General features: G+C 66.5%; 1 protein-coding gene across 1 annotated transcript; it reads left to right on the top strand.

Annotated features, from left to right (window-relative positions):
* The first annotated feature begins 233 nt into the window (after positions 1-233).
* GLI1 (GLI family zinc finger 1) lies at positions 234-15,521 on the top strand. Its single transcript, XM_059719239.1, has 11 exons — positions 234-950; positions 9,653-9,793; positions 9,984-10,281; positions 10,421-10,583; positions 10,854-10,961; positions 11,124-11,264; positions 11,630-11,779; positions 12,252-12,416; positions 12,795-13,028; positions 13,171-13,429; positions 13,579-15,521. The coding sequence occupies exons 2-11, from the start codon at positions 9,709-9,711 to the stop codon at positions 15,351-15,353; spliced, it is 3,378 nt and encodes a 1,125-aa protein (XP_059575222.1). The 5' UTR covers positions 234-950; positions 9,653-9,708; the 3' UTR covers positions 15,354-15,521.
* Positions 15,522-18,824: the final 3,303 nt, after the last annotated feature.

Genomic DNA, 18,824 nt, shown 5'->3' on the forward strand with positions numbered 1-18,824 from the left:
CCAAACCCCTCCTGCATTGGGAGGCCCCGATCCTGGCACCTCCAGAGTGGGGCAGGGGTTCATTCCCTGCCCAGCCCCAGCCCCAGCCCAAAGCACCCTGCAGCCGGTCCATCCAGGCCAGGCGTTGCTTCCCGGGGCTGGGCGGGCATGCACACGCGTGTGCCCCACAGGCGTGGGCGTGGGCGTGGAGATCCAGCCCAGGTTTTCCCAGCACTGCGGCCGGCATGGTGCGTGCCTCCAATTTCAGGGGCTCCCTTCGCCCGCTTCCCCCCGGCCCCCAGAGACCTCGCAGCTGAGCAAGCGGCAAGGGGGGCAAGGGGAAAAAGAGAGGGGCGGAGGGGGGGTGGTGGACGACGAAGCCCCCCCCCCCCCAACCCACCCCCATACCGGCTTGAGCAGAGCCCAGAAAGAGCGGGCGAAGTTTTGTCCCCCCTCCTGCCCCAGCCCCGGCTTCAAAGCGCCAGAGCAGGGCCCGGAGCCGCTCTCCCGGGTGGAAAAGCATCGGGAAAGGGTTTTTTTTTCTCTCTCTCTCTCTTGAAAGAAAAACAAAACTTCCTTCTCCGAGGTGGTCCGGGGCGGCCGCGGGGAAGGAATATTTATAACCGGGGCCGCGGCGTGGCGACGAGGCGCCCGGAGTTCCCGGCTCCCTCTTCGTCCCCCCCCCAGGACTTTCTCCTGCTGGATTTCCAGGGGGGGGAGAGGAAAAAAAAAAATCTTCATCTGATTCATCATCTTCGTCCGAAGATTTGGGTTTGGAGGAGATTTGGGTTTGGGAGCCGGGAGGCCACAGCGACCGGTGGCTCTCGGGGGGGGTGCTCCCCCCCTGCCCCCCGTCTCTTTGCAAGGCTTTTCCCTGGATGTTCAGCGCTGGGGGAGACCCTCGTGGCCCCCGAAGAGTGGAGTTACCCCCAGGGTCGAGGAAGGGCTCAGACCGGCCCCGGCGCTTGGAGGTACGAGCTTGGCTTGGCTGCTGCGTCTTTGCAGGGGAAAGTTTCAGGGGGTGCATAGGGGTCCTGTCCCTCCCCCCGGGTCTTCTGTTTCAGTGGGGGCCGCAAGACCCTGTCCCCAGGAAGCAGGAGAGGAGCGAGGGTCCCCATGGCTGTGCCCGGGTGCCTGGCGGGACGGCGGCTGGGGGATGCCTGGTCTGTGGGCACTGTGGTGACAGGCGTGCAGGGGCGAGGGGGGGCCAGAGTTTGGAAAGTCCTCGCCGGAGCTGGCCCGGAGGCCGCGTCTCGGCTCCAGGCTCCTGGGTGGGCCGAGGGGGGAAAGAGGGGGGTGATGCCGAGGGTTTGGAGAGTGACACTTGCTTCGCGGGGGCCACGAGCCCTCTTGGGGAGCTGGAGGCTCCCCCTGCCCGGCTCTCCTGCCCCAGGGGGGGCGAAAGGGGAGACCCCCCTCTCTGGGAAGAGCCCAGGAACCCTCCCCCCTCGGCCTGGAAAAGTCATCAGCTCCCTGGAGCCACGACACTGGGAGCCCCATGGCAGGGGGGGCACTGACCCTGTGTGCAGCCACCTGGGAGGGCCCCGTGTGTTTGCTGCGGCTTGGAAGGACCCCCCACACCCCTGCACACACACGTGCGCACACACGGGACTGCTCACATACATGCGATGTGCACACACGCTCATGTACAAGCTCACATGCCTGTGTGTGTGGGCACATGGCCCCTGCACACAGGCACACATGTGTCTGTGTGTACACACATCTCTGCAGATGTGCACGGGTGTATGGGCATGCACCCCCTGCACACACGCGCACACATGCATGTGTATGTGTGCACACATCCTTACATGCCCACCCCTGCACATGCACACACAGGTATTTGTGTGCACACGGCCCTGCTTGCAGACACATGCATGTGGATGTGTGTGCACATGCATATGTATGTGCGTGCAGACCCCTGCACACATGTGCATGTGTGTGGGCACACATCTCTGCATGCAGGCCCTCACAGCTCTGTGTACACACTGCACGCACGCACGCATGCACATGCATGTAGACACGTACACAGACCCCTGCACACACACATCTGTATGTGCAGATACACCTATGTGTATGTATATACAGACCCCTGCAAGCGCACACATGTGTGGGCACACATTCCTGCAGTCAGGCATGCACATCTCTATGTGCACACACTGCATGCGCGTGCGCACACATGTAGATGTGTACACAGATCCCTACACATACACACACACACACACACACACACACACACACACACACACATCTGTATGTACACGCACACACACATGTAGATGTGCGCACAGACCCCTGCACTTCCCCGCCAGGAGCTGAGTCTGCCGGTCCGTGCCCGCCCTGCTGCCTGGGGAGGGGGGGAGCTGCTGGGATGTTACTGGGGGACCGGGCCTGGGCGGGGGGTTCGGTGCTGGGGGGGCTGCAAGGGGACCCTGCCCCGCGCCCGGAGATGCTGCTGGAACTGGGACCAGCAGAGCATCTGTCCTGGGAGCTGACGGGTTCAGTGATGCCTGGGGTCAGGCCTGCTCTCTCCATCCCTCCGCCTGGCCCAGGACACTGCCAGGACACCTAACCCTAACCCTAACCCTCCCCCCGTGGTGCCCACTGCCTGGCTTCTCTGGCCCCCCTGCCCCCCGCCTGGCACTGCGTCCCATTGGGGTGAGGCTGGGGATCTCATAGGCCCCAGGCGCTTCCCAGGCCCCATGACGCAGGCAGGGATCGTCCCGCCCTGCCCGGCCCCACGAGCCACGGCCGCACCCGGGCATCACCAGACCCCGCCCAGGATCGGGGCCTGCCCCCCCACTCCATGCTGGACCCCAGCCTGGAGGCTGGGGGCTTGTCGGGAAGGCTGTGGCGCTGAGTCCAATCCCCTGGGTCCCGGCTGGGTGCCCCTCACCCTGGCATTGGCCTTGGACTCTAGGCCTTGCCAATGCTGGGGGGGCTTCCCCTTGCCTCCCACAACTGAGCTGGGAGCCCTGGGTCCAGCACCACGGAGGATCGTTCCCCTCGTCATCCTAACCAGCTGCTCGGGAGCCCCAGAGCTGCCTGGCGCCAGGCAGGGGGGGGCCCTGCCCCAGAACCGGGCACCGCCCGCTTTAATTAATTAGCTAATTGGCTCCACTCAGCCCTGCTAATTGGGCTGCCCCAGGGAGGTGGCTCTTGCTGCTTTGGGTCCCGAGGCGGCTTGGGGGAATCTGGGGGGCTCGTGGTCCTGGCTGGGGGGACTCTTTGTGGGGGCTTGAGGGTGATTTCAAGGCCCGCAGAGGAGTGGGAGGCTGGAAGCCCAGACTCCTGGGTTCAGCACCCACTCCCATGGACTGCCCTGGCAGGGCAGATGGGGCAGGTTGTGGGGACGGGACACTGGGTGGGGCAGCGCCCCCCCCCCCGGTGATGCTGGGCTTGGTCTGATTCGATACAGGAGGGAACCCAGGCGTCCGGGCCTGGGAAAACCCGCCCGCCTCTGCTGCGCCCGGGGTGAGGGCATGGCCCGCGCCCCGCACGGAAAGGGGGGCAGGGCGAGGGCAGGCCCCCCGTCACCTGTCATTACCCGCCCCTGCTCTGCATTGGAGGCTTTTTTGCTTGCGTGTATGCGGCTCTGTGTTGCGCCTCGGCCCCTGGCCCTTCCCGTGACACACGTATGTGCCCAGCTCCCACGCGTGCTTTTGTGGAGCAGGTGGGCCTAGGCCTGCTCCCCACCTCCGGGGGGCTCCTGGGGCCGGACTGGCCCCGTCTTTGCCCTGTGAGAGTCACTGGGGGGTCCCCTCCACCCGCCCCACCTGCAGCCGTGTGCGTGTTGGCCCTTTACATGTGCACACGCATGTGCCAGAGTCTCTGGGATCCCAGGCTTGCGGGGGGCCAGGCGCCACCAGGGGGGAGGGTGTACCCTATGGGGACCTGCCAGCGCAGGGAGCCCCCGCACCCTCAGCAGGGAACAGCACACGCGTGTGCAGGTGTGTGCACATGCCAGGAAACTCCTGATCCTGGAAGCACCTTCTGTCTGTCTGTCTGTCTGTTGGTCTGGGCCCCCCCTCGTTGTCTGTCTTGTGCTCAGACCCCCTTGTCTGTCCCCATCTGCCTCCCCACAATGCAGCCAGGTCTGGGCTAACCCCCCTGCATTAGTTAACTCTGCCCTGGCCAGGCCAGCGAGAGTGCCCCCCCTCCACCCCGCCCCCCCCATCCGGCTCTGTCTGGGTCCAGGTCAGTGACCAGTTCCCCAGGGGCAGATCAGAGCCAGTGTCCCCGGGAGGGCCCTGATGCCAGCCAGGAATCACAGGGCCTCCCCAGTCCCTAGCCTCGTGGCCGTGCTGGGGGGCTGCTCCTATCCGTGCTCACAGTTGTAGGTGCCTGCTGGCCCCAGAGACCCCCCCAACCCCTGCCCTGGCCTGTCCAGCTGTTCAGATACCCGGGCAGGCTGTCTGTCTGCCCACCGCCTGTCCCTCCATCCTGGGGCAGACACCCCTTTGGCCTGTCTGTCCGTCCATTCATCCCTTGGGCACACTTGGGCACCCCTGTCCATCTGTCCCCCCACCCAGCTGCCTGCCTGCACACCCCTTCATCTATCTATCTATCTATCTATCTATCTATCTATCTATCTATCTATCTCCATTTAAACCCTCTACCCTCTGCCTATTGGTCCCAGACACCCCCCTGTCCAGCCCCCCATCCACCGCCCCCCTTGGCTCTGCCTGTCTGTCCGGCTGTCCACGCACCCTCCAGCTCCGTGCATCTGTCTGTCTACTGGACCCCCCCACCTCCATCTATCCATCTTGGGCGCCCCCTTTCCATTCGTCCGCCTCTCCCTTTCCTCTCTGGGGTCCTCCCAGACGGATGCTGCTGCCTTTCGGGGGTGTTTGAAGGCAGCCATGCCCCCCCCAGACCCCCCAGTACAGCCTGGGGCAGCTGTGTGCAGTGAGGGGGGGCATGCCTGGCTCCCTGCAGGCCCTGGGCTCTGGGTGGCTGCTTCTCCAGCCCCCGCCCGCGCGCTCAAATTCATATCCATGGGCCCGACGTGGGTGGGCCGTGGCGGCGGGCAGGAGGGGGAAGGGCGGGGGTGCCCATGGGAGTTGGCGGGGCGGAGCTGGCTTTGCACCCCTGGCTACCGGGGCAGGCGCTGCTCCGGGGCTCCCCGTAGCCCCAGGCAGTGGGGGGGGGGGCACTATGGGGGGAGTGGGGGCAGCGGGGGGAGCCGGTGGCTGCATGTCTGAGTGTGTGCAGTGTCCGGGACATGCGTGCGTGTGTGTGCAGTGGATGTGATGCACAGGAGCTGTGTGTATGCCATGAAGGTGATGTGTGTGAGTTGTGCATATGTTGTGTGTGCAATGTGTGTGAGCTGTATGTATGCTGTGTACGTGATGCGTGAGCTGTGCGTGTGCTGTGTGTGATGTATGTGAGCTCTGTGTGTGCTGCGTAGGTGATGCGTGTGAACCGCGTGTGTGCTACGTACATGATGCATGAGCTGTGCATGTGCTGTGTGCAGGTGAGCGGTGTGTGTGCTGCATATGTGATGTGTGTGAGCCGCATGTGTGCTACGTACATGATGCGTGTGAGCTGTGTGTGTTGCGTGTGATGCGTGCGAGCTGCATGTGCACTATGTACATGATGTGTGTGAACTGTGTGTGTGTTGTGTATGTGATACATGTGAGCCGTATGTGTGCTATGCATGTGATGCATGAGCCATGTGTGCGCTGTGTAAGTGATGCGTGTGAGCTGTGTGTGTGCTGTGTACGTGATGCACATGTGAACTGAATGTGTACTGTGTATGTGATGCACAAGCCATGTGTGTGCTGTGTACATGATACAAGTGAGCCATATGTGTGCTGTGCACCAGGCATGGGTGAGCTGTGCACATGCTGTGTACATGGTGCGTGAACCAGGTGTGTGCTGTGTTTGTGATACACAAGATGTGGTGTGCTGTGCACCTGGTGTGTGAACTGGGTGTGTGCTGTGTAGTTGATGTGTGGATGCCATGTGTATGTACCATATACCATTTGTGTGCGAGCATGAACTTTGCGTGTGCCACCTCTGCCATGTGCCAGAGGCCTGGCTGGGCAGTGCCCAGGAAACACGTGTGCGCAATCAGCTCTGCATCCACGTGCACTCTGTGGGCAGGGCTCGCAGCCTACACGTGCAGGCACAGGCGACACTCGCCTGCTTGGGGTTTGCAGCTCTCGTGTGCTCCGACACGCGCATGTGTGCTGTGTGCAAGCTTTGCGTGTGCTCCGTGCCCGCAGTGTGTGCACCGCATGTGCCACACATATGCCATTGCGGGGAGGGCATGGGGGGCTGTGTCAGGCTCCCCCAGGCCGGGCCGAGCATGGATCCAGCCCCACCCCGTGCTCCGGGCCGGCTCCGTGAGCGTGGGCGAGGGTGAGGCGTGATCCTGCCCCGGGCGCGGGGAAGCCTCCTTGGGCTCGGGCTGGGCGGCCTGCCAGCCCCATTTGCCTAATGGGTCACGCAGCTCCTAAAATGCGGGTGTGGGGGGTGGGGGGGCAGGGTGCTGCTCCGTGGATGCCACCCCCCCAGGACCCTGGGATGGACGGATGGGGTGGGGGGTGAGAAGTCCAAGGCTCAGCCCCCCCTGCCATGCCTAGCTCCCCATCCATTGTGCTAGCAGGGCTGGGAGGGGGCGGGGGGGGGCATGAGGGTGAGTCAAGTTGATGGGATGCAGGGAGCACAGGCTGGGGCCTGCCTTGGGCTGGGGGGGCCCAGGCTGGATTGGTGGGGCAGAGGCAATGTGGGGATTGGAGATGCAGCATCTCTGCCATGCACAGGCCCCAAGCCCCCCTGCCCCCCACCTAAGCCCCTTGCTCCTCTATTTGCCCCCAACCAATGCCGGGAGGGTGAGGGGCTGGGGCACCTGAGGCTTTCTGCCCCTTGGGCATGGAAGGGGTTAATAAGGGGTGGGGTGCCCTGTGGGCTTAGGGAGGGGGCTCCAGGGTATGGGCCGAGCAGAGGGACAAGAGCCCCCCCACGCCCCAACCACGCCAGCCTGTCCCCACACCCCCCCGACACGAGGAAGCCCATGAGTGCAGGCATGTCACACGCCGCCTGGACACGCCTGCCACACGCAACCTGTCCCCCGTGACCTGCTGCCCACACAGCTACAGCATGTGACACGTGTGTGCCATGCATTCTCCCCATGCAATCCCCCCGCATCCTGCTGTTACCCCAAAGGTGGCAAGAGCCCTCCCCCACCCCCAGAGAATCGCCAGCCCCCTCCCCCCACCCTGTCTCCTCCCCACAGCCCCCCCAACCCCTCCATCACCCCGCGCTGCCCCCGCCCTCCCCTCCCAGCCTTTCTTCCCCGGTGACGTCTGGACAAAGCCCCGCGATGGGCGCTCAAAGGGGGAAACCAAGCGGAAGAATCGCCCCTTCCCCCTCCCTGCGGGGCGGGGGGCTCCAGCCCCCCCAGCCATTGCCACCCACATGCAGCCCCCCCTTCCGTGTGCGGGCTGTGCTGCCCGCCCTGCCAGGGCCAGGGGATTGGGGGCACAGGGAGCTGCATCCCTTGACTACTGACAGGACCCGGCACCCCGTGCCTCAGTTTCCCTCTTTGTAAAATGGAGGGAGGGGGTTTCTCCCAGCATGTGCACACATGCGACGATGTGTGATGGTGCGTGCACATGCGGAGGCATCTCTGCTCACAGAAGTACACGTTTGTGTGTGTGTACATGGCTACAGCTTACACCCTTGTTACTTGCCTATATGGGCACACATGGGTGTGCTGGCATGTCTGGACATACAAGAGGATGTGTGTGTGTGTGTGTGTGTGTGTGTGTGCGCACGCGCGCGTGCCTATGTAGGTGCACATGGGGGTGTTTGCGTGTGCAGAGTGCATCCAGGGGACGCGAGTGTGTGCGCACGCCTATGTGGGTGCACGTGGGCATGTCTGTCCGTGAGGGGCGTGCACGTGTGTCTGTGTTGCGTGTTTTTGCGTGAAGCCCACGGGCGCCGTGGCTGCGTCAGACCCTGAGCCCCGGGTCTCAGGATACCTGGATCCTATCTGCGCCCAGGGGGGTTGGCTGGGCTGGGCCCTCCCTTGCTCGCTCAGTGCCTCAGTTTCCCCTCTGTTTGCAGGGGCCAGTCCTCCTGGGGACCCCCCCAGCCCTTCTCCACCCCCCAGGGTCCCCCCTCCCCACCAGTGCCTGCCAGTGGCAGTGGGGGGCACTGAGGGCTGGGTCAAGCCGTGACCCCCACCCCCCAGCCCCATGCTCCTTCCCACCCCCACCCCCAGCTGCCCAGCTGTCTGCCAGCTGTGTCCCAGCTGTGGCCCCCCCCCACACTTGAAAGGCTCAGGAGAATGGGGACTGCCCCATTTTGGTGGGCTGCGGGGGGAGCAGGGGTAGATGTGGGGTGCATCCTGCCCAGCCCAACCCTGGGGGAGCTCCCAGCCCAGCCCAGTTTGGCCGTGGGCTGCACTGGAAGCCAGCCCCACCCTGGAGGGCCCAGGCGGAGCCTCGCTTGGGAGGGGGGCGCGTGTCCTAGCCCCTGTATTGCAGGGCCTGGCCGGGAGAGTCTCTGAACCCCGCTGCCAGCATGATCGGGGGGGGGGGGGGTCTCTGAATGGCTGTAGCCCCTCCTGCCCCGGGGGCCTTGTCCTGAGCCCCCCCCGCCCCTCCCGCCCAGCCTGGCCTGGCCCCAAAGCAAACGGGCTCTGGGCCACGGCCAGACGAGCGCGGGCGGCGAGCGCCTGCCCCGGCGGCGGCCAAGTCATAACAGAGGAGCGAGAACACCCACCGCGCCGCTGGATCGGGCCCGGGCCCTCGCTAGGCCCTGTTCCCATGGCGACCAGCTGGGGCAGGAGGGGGGCTGCAGGGGGGGGGCTGTGACATACCATGGGTGTGCATGTGTGTGCGTGCGTGTGTGTGCGCGTGCCCATTTCAGCATGCGATGGGATGGTGTGCTATGTGCGTGCATGTGTGTGTGTGTGTGTGTGTGTGTGTGTGTGTGTGTATGCAGGCATGCACCAGGATGGTGCGGTACACACGTGTGCGTGTGCCTGTGCGTGCAGGCATACACACTGCCATGCATTGGGATCGTGCACCACACATACGTGTCTGTGCATGTGTGTGTAGCATCATGCCATGGGATGGTGTGGTGCCAGCATGTGCATTTCTGTGTGTGCACATGTGTGCGTGCGTCGTCATGCAATGGACTGGTGCGCTGCACGTATGTGTGTCTTTGTGTGTGCACGTGCGTGTGTGCGTGCATCAACATGCAATGGGATGGCGTGGTGTCCGCGCGAGTGTGCACGTGCTATCATGAAGTGGGTGGCGCGGCGTCATCATGCGATGACATGGTGCGGTGCACGCGTGTGCTAGGCCTGCGCACAGGCTGAGCCCCCTCGGGGGGGCTCTGGGGCCTGTGGAAGAACTCCCCGCAGGGCCAGGCCCAGAGGGGAGAGGCCCCCATCCCCAGTACAGCTGGAGCTGGGGCAGAGGGGGCTCCAGGTGGCTGAGAGGGGAGCTTGAGGGAAACTGAGGCACCAGAGCAGTGTGGGGAAGGCCGGCAGGGGGTGGGAGGGTCCTGGCTCTGCCCCCCAGGAGAGACCCCCACTCCAGAGGCAATGGGGCTCCCTCTACTGGAGACCGTGGGGCGTGACAGAGCGTGTGCTGCACAAGCGGGGAGGGGGGGCTGGGGTGTGTGTGGTGCTGACCCCTTGCCCTCTGCCTCACAGGCTCCCCCCTACCCCAGCACGGATGCACGCCTGAGCCGGCCCACACGTGACGCAGCATGTTCGACCCTGCCGCCCCCCCGGGGGGCAGCTACGCCGAGCACTGCTACCTGCGACCCCTGCACGGGCCTGGTGCCGCGCAAGGTGGGTCCTGTCCCCCCCGGGTGTCCGTCTGTCCCTGCTCCCCCCACTCCTGCACACCCCTGGTCTGTCTGTCCTGCACCACCACGTCGGCTGGTTCCCGCAGGCGCCAAGGACTCGGGCCCGGCTCTGGGTGGCTGGGAGGGGGGTCTCTGGTACTGACCCCCATCCCGGGGCTGCCTCTGTCTTGCAGGCCTGGGCGACTACCCGCTGTGCCCCCCCTGCCCACCCCCCAATGGGCCGGGCCCAGGGCCGGGGCTGGGGGGGGAGCCGGGAGGCAGCTCAGAGGCCACGGGCAGTGCCCGGTTTGCGCCCCGGGGGGGGCCCAAGCTGAGCAAGAAGCGGGCGCTGTCCATCTCGCCCCTGTCCGACGCCAGCCTGGACCTGCAAAGCGTGATCCGCACCTCGCCCAGCTCCCTCGTGGCCTTCCTCAGCGCCCGCTGCCCCGCGCCTGCCGGCTCCTACGGCCACCTCTCCGTGGGCGCCATCAGGTGCGTGCGCGGGCAGGGGGAGCTTGGGGGCCAGGCCTGGCTCCTGGGATGGCGGCGGGGGGGCTGCTGGGAGCCAGGACACCTGGATGCTCTCCCTGTGGTGGGGGGGGTCCTACTCATCTGCTCTCCTGCCCCCCAGCCCATCCCTCAGCTACCAGAGCCCCCTGGCAACCCCGAAGGGGCAGGGCCCCGCATTCGGCCACCACCCCCCCATGCCGCCCTGCAGCGCCCACGAGCACCTGCCCCCCCGCCCCGGGCTCCTGCACCCCCCCCTGCCCCGTGGAGCCCTCAAGCACTGCCAGGTAAGATAGACACCCCCTCGCCTCGCCCTACAGGGGCCGCAGACCCCCCCAGCCCACAAGGGCCACGTGGCAAAGCCCCGGGCATCATGATTGAGAACTGTCATCGCTCGATGCAAGTGCATTTAAAAAGACAGACCCCCTCTTCCAGCCAGCGAGATTGGGGGGGGGGGAAGACTGGGGAGCTGCTCTGGGTGGGAGGGGGGTTCGAATCCCAGTCTGTGGGGTGGGGGGAGCCCCCCCTTGCTGGCGCTCACCCCTTCTCCCCCCCAGCTGAAGGCTGAGCCCAGCATGGGCAGCCCCCTGGACGCTCTGGGCCCTGCGTGCCTGGAAGACTGCACTGAGGGCGACATCTCCAGCCCGGCCTCTACAGGCACGCAGGTATGCACAACCCCCCCACTGGGCAACCCCCCCTGCAGTGACCGGCTGTGGGCAGCAGGGGGTGCTTCCAGTTGGCTGCCCCTGCCCCACCCCCTGCAGCACCTGGGGGCACAGCTTGGGGGAGGCACTCTGGAGCTGTCATGGTGCCCCCCCTTGTGCCAGGACCTGCTGCTGGGGCTGCTGGACCCCCGGGAGGATCTGGAGAAGGAGGAGGGCCGGGCTGAGGCCGAGGCTGTGTATGAGACCTGCTGCCGCTGGGAGGCCTGTGCCCGCGACTTCGACACCCAGGAGCAGCTCGTCCACGTGAGCCCCCCACCCTGTGGTGCCCGTCCCCCCAGCCCAGCAGTGCCCATCACTCCTGACCCACAGCCCCTGCTTTCCCCTCTCTTGCCGCTGCCCCTCACTCCCAACCTGCAGCCCCTGCCCCACCAGCCCTGCCTCTGCCCCTCACTTCATACCTGCAGCCCCCTGCCCACCCTCCCTGGGTTTGGAAGCCCATGAATGGGCCCCTCCTGCAGAGCAGCTGGGCTGAGACCTGCCAAACTCGCTTCACCTGTGACCTGAGCCTGCCCATCCCGTGCTCGGGGATCCCCGTGTCTCCCACCCCACTGCTCCCTGACCCCTGGCTACAGCTCCCTGACACCCCCCCCCCCCATCTCCCCCTGAAGCACATCAATAACGAGCACATCCACGGGGAGAAGAAGGAGTTCGTGTGCCACTGGCTGGCCTGCTCACGGGAGCGCCGCCCCTTTAAGGCCCAGTACATGCTTGTGGTGCACATGCGGCGGCACACGGGAGAGAAGCCCCACAAATGCACGGTGAGGCAGGGCTGGGTGTCGCGGGGGTATGGGGCTGGCAGGTGGAGGGTAGGTGACCATGGCAGGGGCATGGCGGGATGGTGGTGTGACAGTAGTGTAGCCATGGCATGATAGTGGAGTAGCTGTGGTGTGACTGGCATGGCCATGGTGTGATGGTGGCATGACCATGGTGTGACTCGTGTGTCTGTAACGTGATGGTAGCATAACCATGATATGGCCATGGCATGATGGTGATGTGGTGACTGTGGCATGGCCATGGCGTGATGATGGTGTGACCATGGTGTGGCCACAGCGTGATGGTGCTGTGGTGGTGGAAGTGTGACTGTGGCTTGACTGGTGTGGCCACGGGGTGATGCTGGCATGGCGGCAGCACGGGCATGGCTTGCACAGGGCAGATGGGTGACATGGCAATGGCGTGGTGGGACAGTGGCACATGGGCAACATGGGTAGGTGCTGACGTGGTGCCGTGCAGTTTGAAGGCTGCCACAAGGCCTACTCACGCCTGGAGAACCTCAAGACCCACCTGCGCTCGCACACGGGCGAGAAGCCGTACGTGTGCGAGCACGAGGGCTGCAGCAAGGCCTTCTCCAACGCCTCCGACCGCGCCAAGCACCAGAACCGTACCCACTCCAATGAGGTAACCCTGCCCAGGCCCCTCTGCCCACCTTCTCCCAGATAACCCCCCACTTGGACCCCACCGCCCACCCCCTCCCAGATACCCTGCCACCCAAATCCTGCCCATGCAGAAGATAAACCCCTGCCTGGACCTGCCTGCCTGCCCACGCTGGAAATACCCTCCCCGCTCCCTCCCAGATACCCCCATATGCAGACCCCCCACTCACCCATGCTGGAGATACCCTCTGCCCCCTCCCAGATATCACCCCATGCAGAGCCCCCACCTGCCTGTGCTGGAGATACACCCCCACATCCCTCTCATATTGCATGGGGACCCCTGGCGGGGCCCGCGTTAAGGGTGGGGAAGACAGGCCCATGCTAACCCCAGCTGCCCCACCAGAAGCCATACGTGTGCAAGCTGCCGGGCTGCACGAAGCGCTACACGGACCCCAGCTCCTTGCGCAAGCACGTCAAGACGGTGCACGGGCCCGATGCCCATGTCACCAAGAAGCACCGGGGGGACACAGGGCTGGGTCGGGCCGGGGTCCCCCTGGGACCACCCATCGAGGCGCTGCCGGAGCGGGATGGGGGTCGTCGCGATGAGGCCAAGCTGCTGCTCCCAGACGCCACCCTGGTGAGGGGAAGAACTTGGGGCACCCGGGGGTGCTGTGCCTGCCCTGGTCACTGCCAGGGGGTGCAGTGCCCATGTGGGGGGGGGGGGGGAGGCTGGTAGGCGGGGGAGGCCACACTAATGCAGTACCCCCCATGCCCCCCAGAAGCCGCAGCCCAGCCCTGGGGGGCAGTCGTCGTGCAGCAGTGAGCGGTCGCCACTGGGCACGGACAGCGGTGTGGAGATGAATGCACCGCCTGGGGGCAGCTGCGAGGACCTGTCGGCGCTGGACGAGGCAGTGCCAGAGCCCATGGGCGCTTCAGGGCTGGCGGCGCTGCGCCGCCTGGAGAGCTTGCGCCTGGATCAGCTGCGTCAACTACGCCGCCCCCCACCCACTCGCGCCCCCATGCTGCCCGCACTGCCCGGTACTGGCGAGACCCCCACGCTCCTCCCTGGGCTGCTGCACCGGGTGTGGTGGGGGGAGCATCTCAGTGCCAGACACCCCCCAAAGTGCCCCTTGCTGTGGTCTGCTCAGCACAGGATCTCCATGCTAATGCCCCCCCTACTCCCACAGCACCCCCAGGGGAGATGCCAGGGCTGTGTGGTGCCCTGCCTGGTGCCCCGCACCGCCGCCTCCTGGAGACGTCGGGCGATGGAGCCAGCGAGCGCCGGGCCAGCACCACCAGCACGGTGAGCTCGGCCTACACCGTGAGCCGCCGGTCCTCGGCCGCCTCCCCCTTCCTGCGTCCAGGTGAAGCCGGGGGGGTCCCGAATGGCGTCGACGCTTACGACCCTGTGTCCCCCGACGCCAGTGTCGAGGCCGGGGGACTGCCGGGGCTGACACCGGCCCAGCAGTACCGCCTCAAGGCCACCTACGCCGCGGCCACAGGTGGCCCCCCACCCACCCCGTTGCCAGGTGCGGGCCTGACGGGGCCTGGCGGCTTCCCTGGCACCTCTCTGCGGAGACACAGCACCAACGAGTACCCGGGCTATGGCCTGGCGCCCGGCACTGGGCCCCGCCGGGCCAGTGACCCCGCCCAGGCGCCCGGGCAGCTGCCCCCTGCCACCGCCCGTGTGCCACGGTACCGGAGCGCGGGCGCTGTCCGGGCCCCCGATGCCAGCCTGGCGCCCCCTGGCTTCGCCCCCTGTGCACCACGCATCAGCGAGCAAGTCTTCCTGGAGAGCCTGGGCATGGAGGGGCTGCTGGATGCAGAGCCCTTCCTGGGCTACCCTGAGCAAGGCTTCCCCTGCTCGGCTCAGGGCCCAGCGCTGCCGGGTGAGACTCCCTATGGCACCTCACATCGGACCGGGGAGGCTGGCCTGGCGCCACCCGAATACTCGCTGCCCTCTTGCCAGCACGTGCGGGGCAGCCTTCCCGCGCCGTGGGACCAGCCCGGGGGCACCATGGACGTGAGCTCCGGGCCACCGGGCCTGGCCGGGACCATGGGCCACAGTGCCCCATACAGCACCTGCGACCCGCCCCGGCTGGCGGGCGCGTGCCTGGGTGGCAGCTTTGGGGGGGGCCCGCGTTTCCCCCCAGCCCCTGTCAAGGCCGAGCACTTCGCAACGCCCAGCCCAGCCCTGCCACCCTGCCCCACGGCCAAGCTGCCCACGCCCTACGGGCACGCCTGCTCCACGGCCAGCAGAGGCTATGCAGGTGAGGGGGTGCCGGGTGCTCGCCGCTCCACCACGCCCACGCTGCAGGTCAAGGAGATGATGGTGCGAAGCTACGTGCAGTCCCAACAGGCTCTGCTGTGGGGGGAGCCACGGGGGGGCCCCATGCCCTGCCCACCCCAGCCCTGCCCCAGCCCCCGGTACCCTGGCTACCCCCGTGGCCCAGCCCAGCCCCCCAGTGCCCAGGGCTTCCCCCCGGAGCTGGGCCCCCACCCCCCTGGGCAGCACAAGCCCCCTGCCCGCCCAACCGGCTTAGCTTACCAGTCCAGCCCGGGGTATGAGCCCCCAGGCACCAGCCCCCGCCGCTTCCTGCGCTTGCCCCCACTGGCGGCGCCCCCTGGGGATGCCCCCCTCATGTGCTACCCTGGGCACGGGCCGCTCAAGGGCAGCACCCATCCCCCCAGCTGCGGGGGCCCCGATCCTGGCTACGGGCCGGGGTCCGAAGGCCTCAAAGACAGCCCGTGGGGGCTGGGGGCGCCGGGTGGCTCCAGCCTGGACTCGCTGGACCTGGAGAACACGCAGCTGGACTTCACCGCCATCCTGGACGAGGCTGAGCCCGGTGGGCTGCTGCCCCCCCCCAGCCCTCCTGGTGCCCCCAACATGGCAGTGGGTGACATGAGCTCTATGCTGAGCTCGCTGGCCGGGGAGAGCCAGTTCCTCAACTCTCTGTCGTGAGCTGGTCGCTGGGAGCGGAGAGAAGCCAAAGAAAAGGAAGGGAAAAGGCCAAACCCGGTGCCCGTGGCCAGGCTTCGCCCAGCCCCTGCCGCTCCTGGCGCTGTACATAGGGCGCTCGCCTGCTGGCTTTGCCGGGCACCATTAAATGAAAAAGATTTCCTCAGGGAAGCCCCATGGCTGCGTGTGCCTTATGATCCTGTCAGCTCAGGGGGGGAAACTGAGGCACAGGAGTGCAGGGCGGGGGGGGGGGGGGGATGTGGTTAGGCTGAGGGCAGGGGGAGAGTGGACCCAGGGATTTGGGGTCCCAGCCCCCTCTCCTCGGCTGCACCTAGCTCATAGCTGCCAGCTGATGGGTCCCGCAGGTGCCCACTGCCCCCGGGGGAGCAGAGGTTAGTCACCAGGCCACGTGTGGGGGGGCCTCTGGGGCCTGGGGGAGTCTCTCAGGGCCTCTGCTGGGCAGGATCCAGACTGAGCTGGGAGCTCAAGTGCTTGGTTCTCTCCCCAGCCCTGGAAAAGGAAGGGAAGGGAAGGGAAAGGGATGCTGCGTTTGGTCCTGCTGATGCCCCTCACTCGCAACCCGCAGCCCCTTGCCCCTCCTGCCCCCCCGGTGCCCCTCACTCCCGACCCACATCCCCCTGCTCCTGCTGCCCCTCACTCCCAGCCCCCAGCCCTGCAGGTGGCCCTCACTCCTGACCCACAGTCCCCGGTGCCCCTCACTCCCGACCCGCAGCCCTCACCCTTGCTGGTGTCTCCGTTCTTGGTTCACGGTTTGATCCCTGTCCCCCGTGCTTCTGCCCCACCACCAGTCTGGGGGCGGCTTGTGGGGAGGTGGGGGCAGTCAGAGCCCTTCCCACCGCCTGGGCTGGAAACTTCAGGGCACGGAGCTGAACAGGGAGAGAAGCCAGGTGACTGGGCTCACAGCTACCCTGCCCCCCCCCTTCCCCCAACTGGGCAGTGGCGATTAACCTTGTCATGCACCCATCTGACAGAGGGGGAAACTGAGGCACAGATCGTGGCAGCACCCAGGGAGGCAGATGGGACCCGGGTGTCCCGCCCCCCCCCCACAAGGCCATGACACTAGGGGTGGGAGTGGGGAAAAGAGCCACTCAGGGATGGCACAGAAGCAGTGGAGCCCCCGGCCGAGCCACAGGGGATGGGGCAGTGGGGTAGAGCAGAGGAGCTGGGAGCCCGGATGCCTGGGTTCACCCTTGGGTTTGGGGGTGGGGGTCACCAGTGGGTACCAGCGCCTGGTGTGTGCAAGGTGGGTGTGTTACATGCATGTACATGTGTGCACATGTGTGTGCATCCATGTGTATGCATGTCAGACCTTCCCCCCCACCCCCATCTTGCTCGGACTTTCCTGGCTGCGGGGTGGGAGCCCTGCTGGAAACTCCCAGGGATGGTGGAGGGTGGGGGGTTCCCTCCTGGGGCAGACCCGGGCCCTGGCCCGCTGCGGCCTTGGGATCCCCCCACACCACCCAGCACCGACCCACAGCTGGGGAAACTGAGGCACAGAAGGGAACATGGCTCGGCCAGCCTCGGGTTTGGGGCGGGGGTGGGGAGAACCCAGGAATCCTGCTACCTCCCACCCCCTCTACACCTCACCCAGAGCCAGGCAGAGAACCCAGGTGTCTGGCCTGCCAGTACCCTGGTGGAAGCTGGCACTGTGCCCACCCCATGAGCCCCTCCTGAACTGGGCACACTCTGTGCAAGGCCACAGAGGTGGCATGGCCGGGGGGGGGGGCAGGGGGAGGGCAGGCACCTGATTGATGGGCTGAACTGCTGACCCAGGCAGGTGGAGGTGGTTCATACCGGCCGAGCTCTGGTGCTGCCCGGCATGGGGCTGCAGGTCGGGAGTGAGGGTCACCACAGGGCTGGGTGGGTAGGGGCTGTGGGTGGGGAGTGAGGGGCACCGGCAGAGCTGGGGCGGGGGCAGGGGCTACTCCAGGCTGTGGAGGTCCCGCGCTCCTGCCTCCACCCCCCATCACAACCACGGCCGCACCCCGCCCCCAGTCCCGCTGGAGGTGTGAATTGTGGTCCCCACTTCCTCCCGGCCAAGCCCTTCCTCGACTTCCTCCCCCCTCCTGACACCCTTGACAGTGACCCCCGTATGCGGCTGGGGCTGCCCCCATGCACCCAGAGGCCTGAGTGATGGGCTGCCCCTGTCCTGCCCCCTAAGGCCCAGGCAGGGTCTGGAGCTGTGGCCTGGGGCGGGGTGGGGAGGGAGGTGAGCTGGGTCTGGCCTCCACGCCCCTCCCCAGTTGAAGCTGGGGCCTGGCTCATGGTCCCCCCACTGCCCCCCAGGAGTCGTCAGGCCCAGGCCTGGGCCCCAAGGCATCTCCACCATAGGCTCCTACTCCGGACTGGGGAGGTGTCACCTGCACCCCTGGGTTTTGGTCAGGTCCAGCCCCTGCTCCCCATGTACTTCCCATGGTCGGGGGGGGGGCACCAAGGGTAGGGGAAGAAATGTGATGTCATCAGCAGCAAGGGACACAGAGCTGCCTCTCCCTGGAGCAGAGCAGCTAGAATGAAGAGAGAACAGGCCCTGGGACCCCCCCACCAACCCTGGGACCCCCCCCTGCCCAGACACCCTGCTGCCCTGGGGGGGGCCCCCACCCCCTACAGCAGCTTCAAACCCATCTTGGCCAGGAAGTGAGAGCGCATCTCCTGGAAGCCCCCGCCCACAGCTCCCAGCATGACGGGGCAGGCTGGGCTGGGCTGCCCCTGGGTGCAGGCGAGGCTTCGAGGACACAGGGAAGGAGCCTGGGGGGGCAGCTGGGCCCAGGCTTCCCCCAGTGCCCCTCACTCCCAACCCGCAGCTCCGTGCCCCATCGGTGCCCCTCACTCCCGAGCCGCAGCCCCTGTAGGTCCCGCTCCCTGCAGTGGAGGTTGCAAAGGGGACAGGGCTAGGGCCCAGTAAAGGGCAGCCCCAGAGAAGCAGCTGGGGGTGGAGGGAAAGCGCACCAAGGGTCCATGCCCAGCCCCCAGAGGGTCTCTGCCTGGCCCCCAGGGGGGGTCTCTGCAGCTGGGGCTGCTGGGGTGTGTGGCACCTAGGCACAGTCCTAGGGGTGATGGTGCGCAGAGAAAGACCCCGTTCTTGGGAGTGAGGGAGGCAGCACCAGCTTTCCTGGCCTCAGGGGGGCCAAGGGGTGTCCGTCCACATGGTCCAGGCCAGCAGGGTCCGAGGCCGAGAGGAGCGGGAATGGGGGCACAGGCCCCTCCGTGTACTTCTGTGTGTGCTCGCACACGTGTGTGACCTGCCAGCAGCCCCCACAGGCATGCACTTCTGCAGCTGGGTCCCCCCTGCCTCCACTTCCCAGGCTGTCTGGGACCTGTCCAACCCTGGGTAGGGGTGTCGGGGGGCTGCAATCCCAGGATCCTTTGCTCCTCTGCCTCCCCATGCCCCAGGCCTGGCAGGAGCCAGGGCTAGGGCCTGGTTTGTCTCCACCCGAGCCCAGCCCAGACATCTCC

This window comes from Alligator mississippiensis, chromosome 15 (genome assembly GCF_030867095.1).
Source record: "Alligator mississippiensis isolate rAllMis1 chromosome 15, rAllMis1, whole genome shotgun sequence".
In the NCBI taxonomy this organism is placed as follows: Eukaryota; Metazoa; Chordata; order Crocodylia; family Alligatoridae; genus Alligator; species Alligator mississippiensis.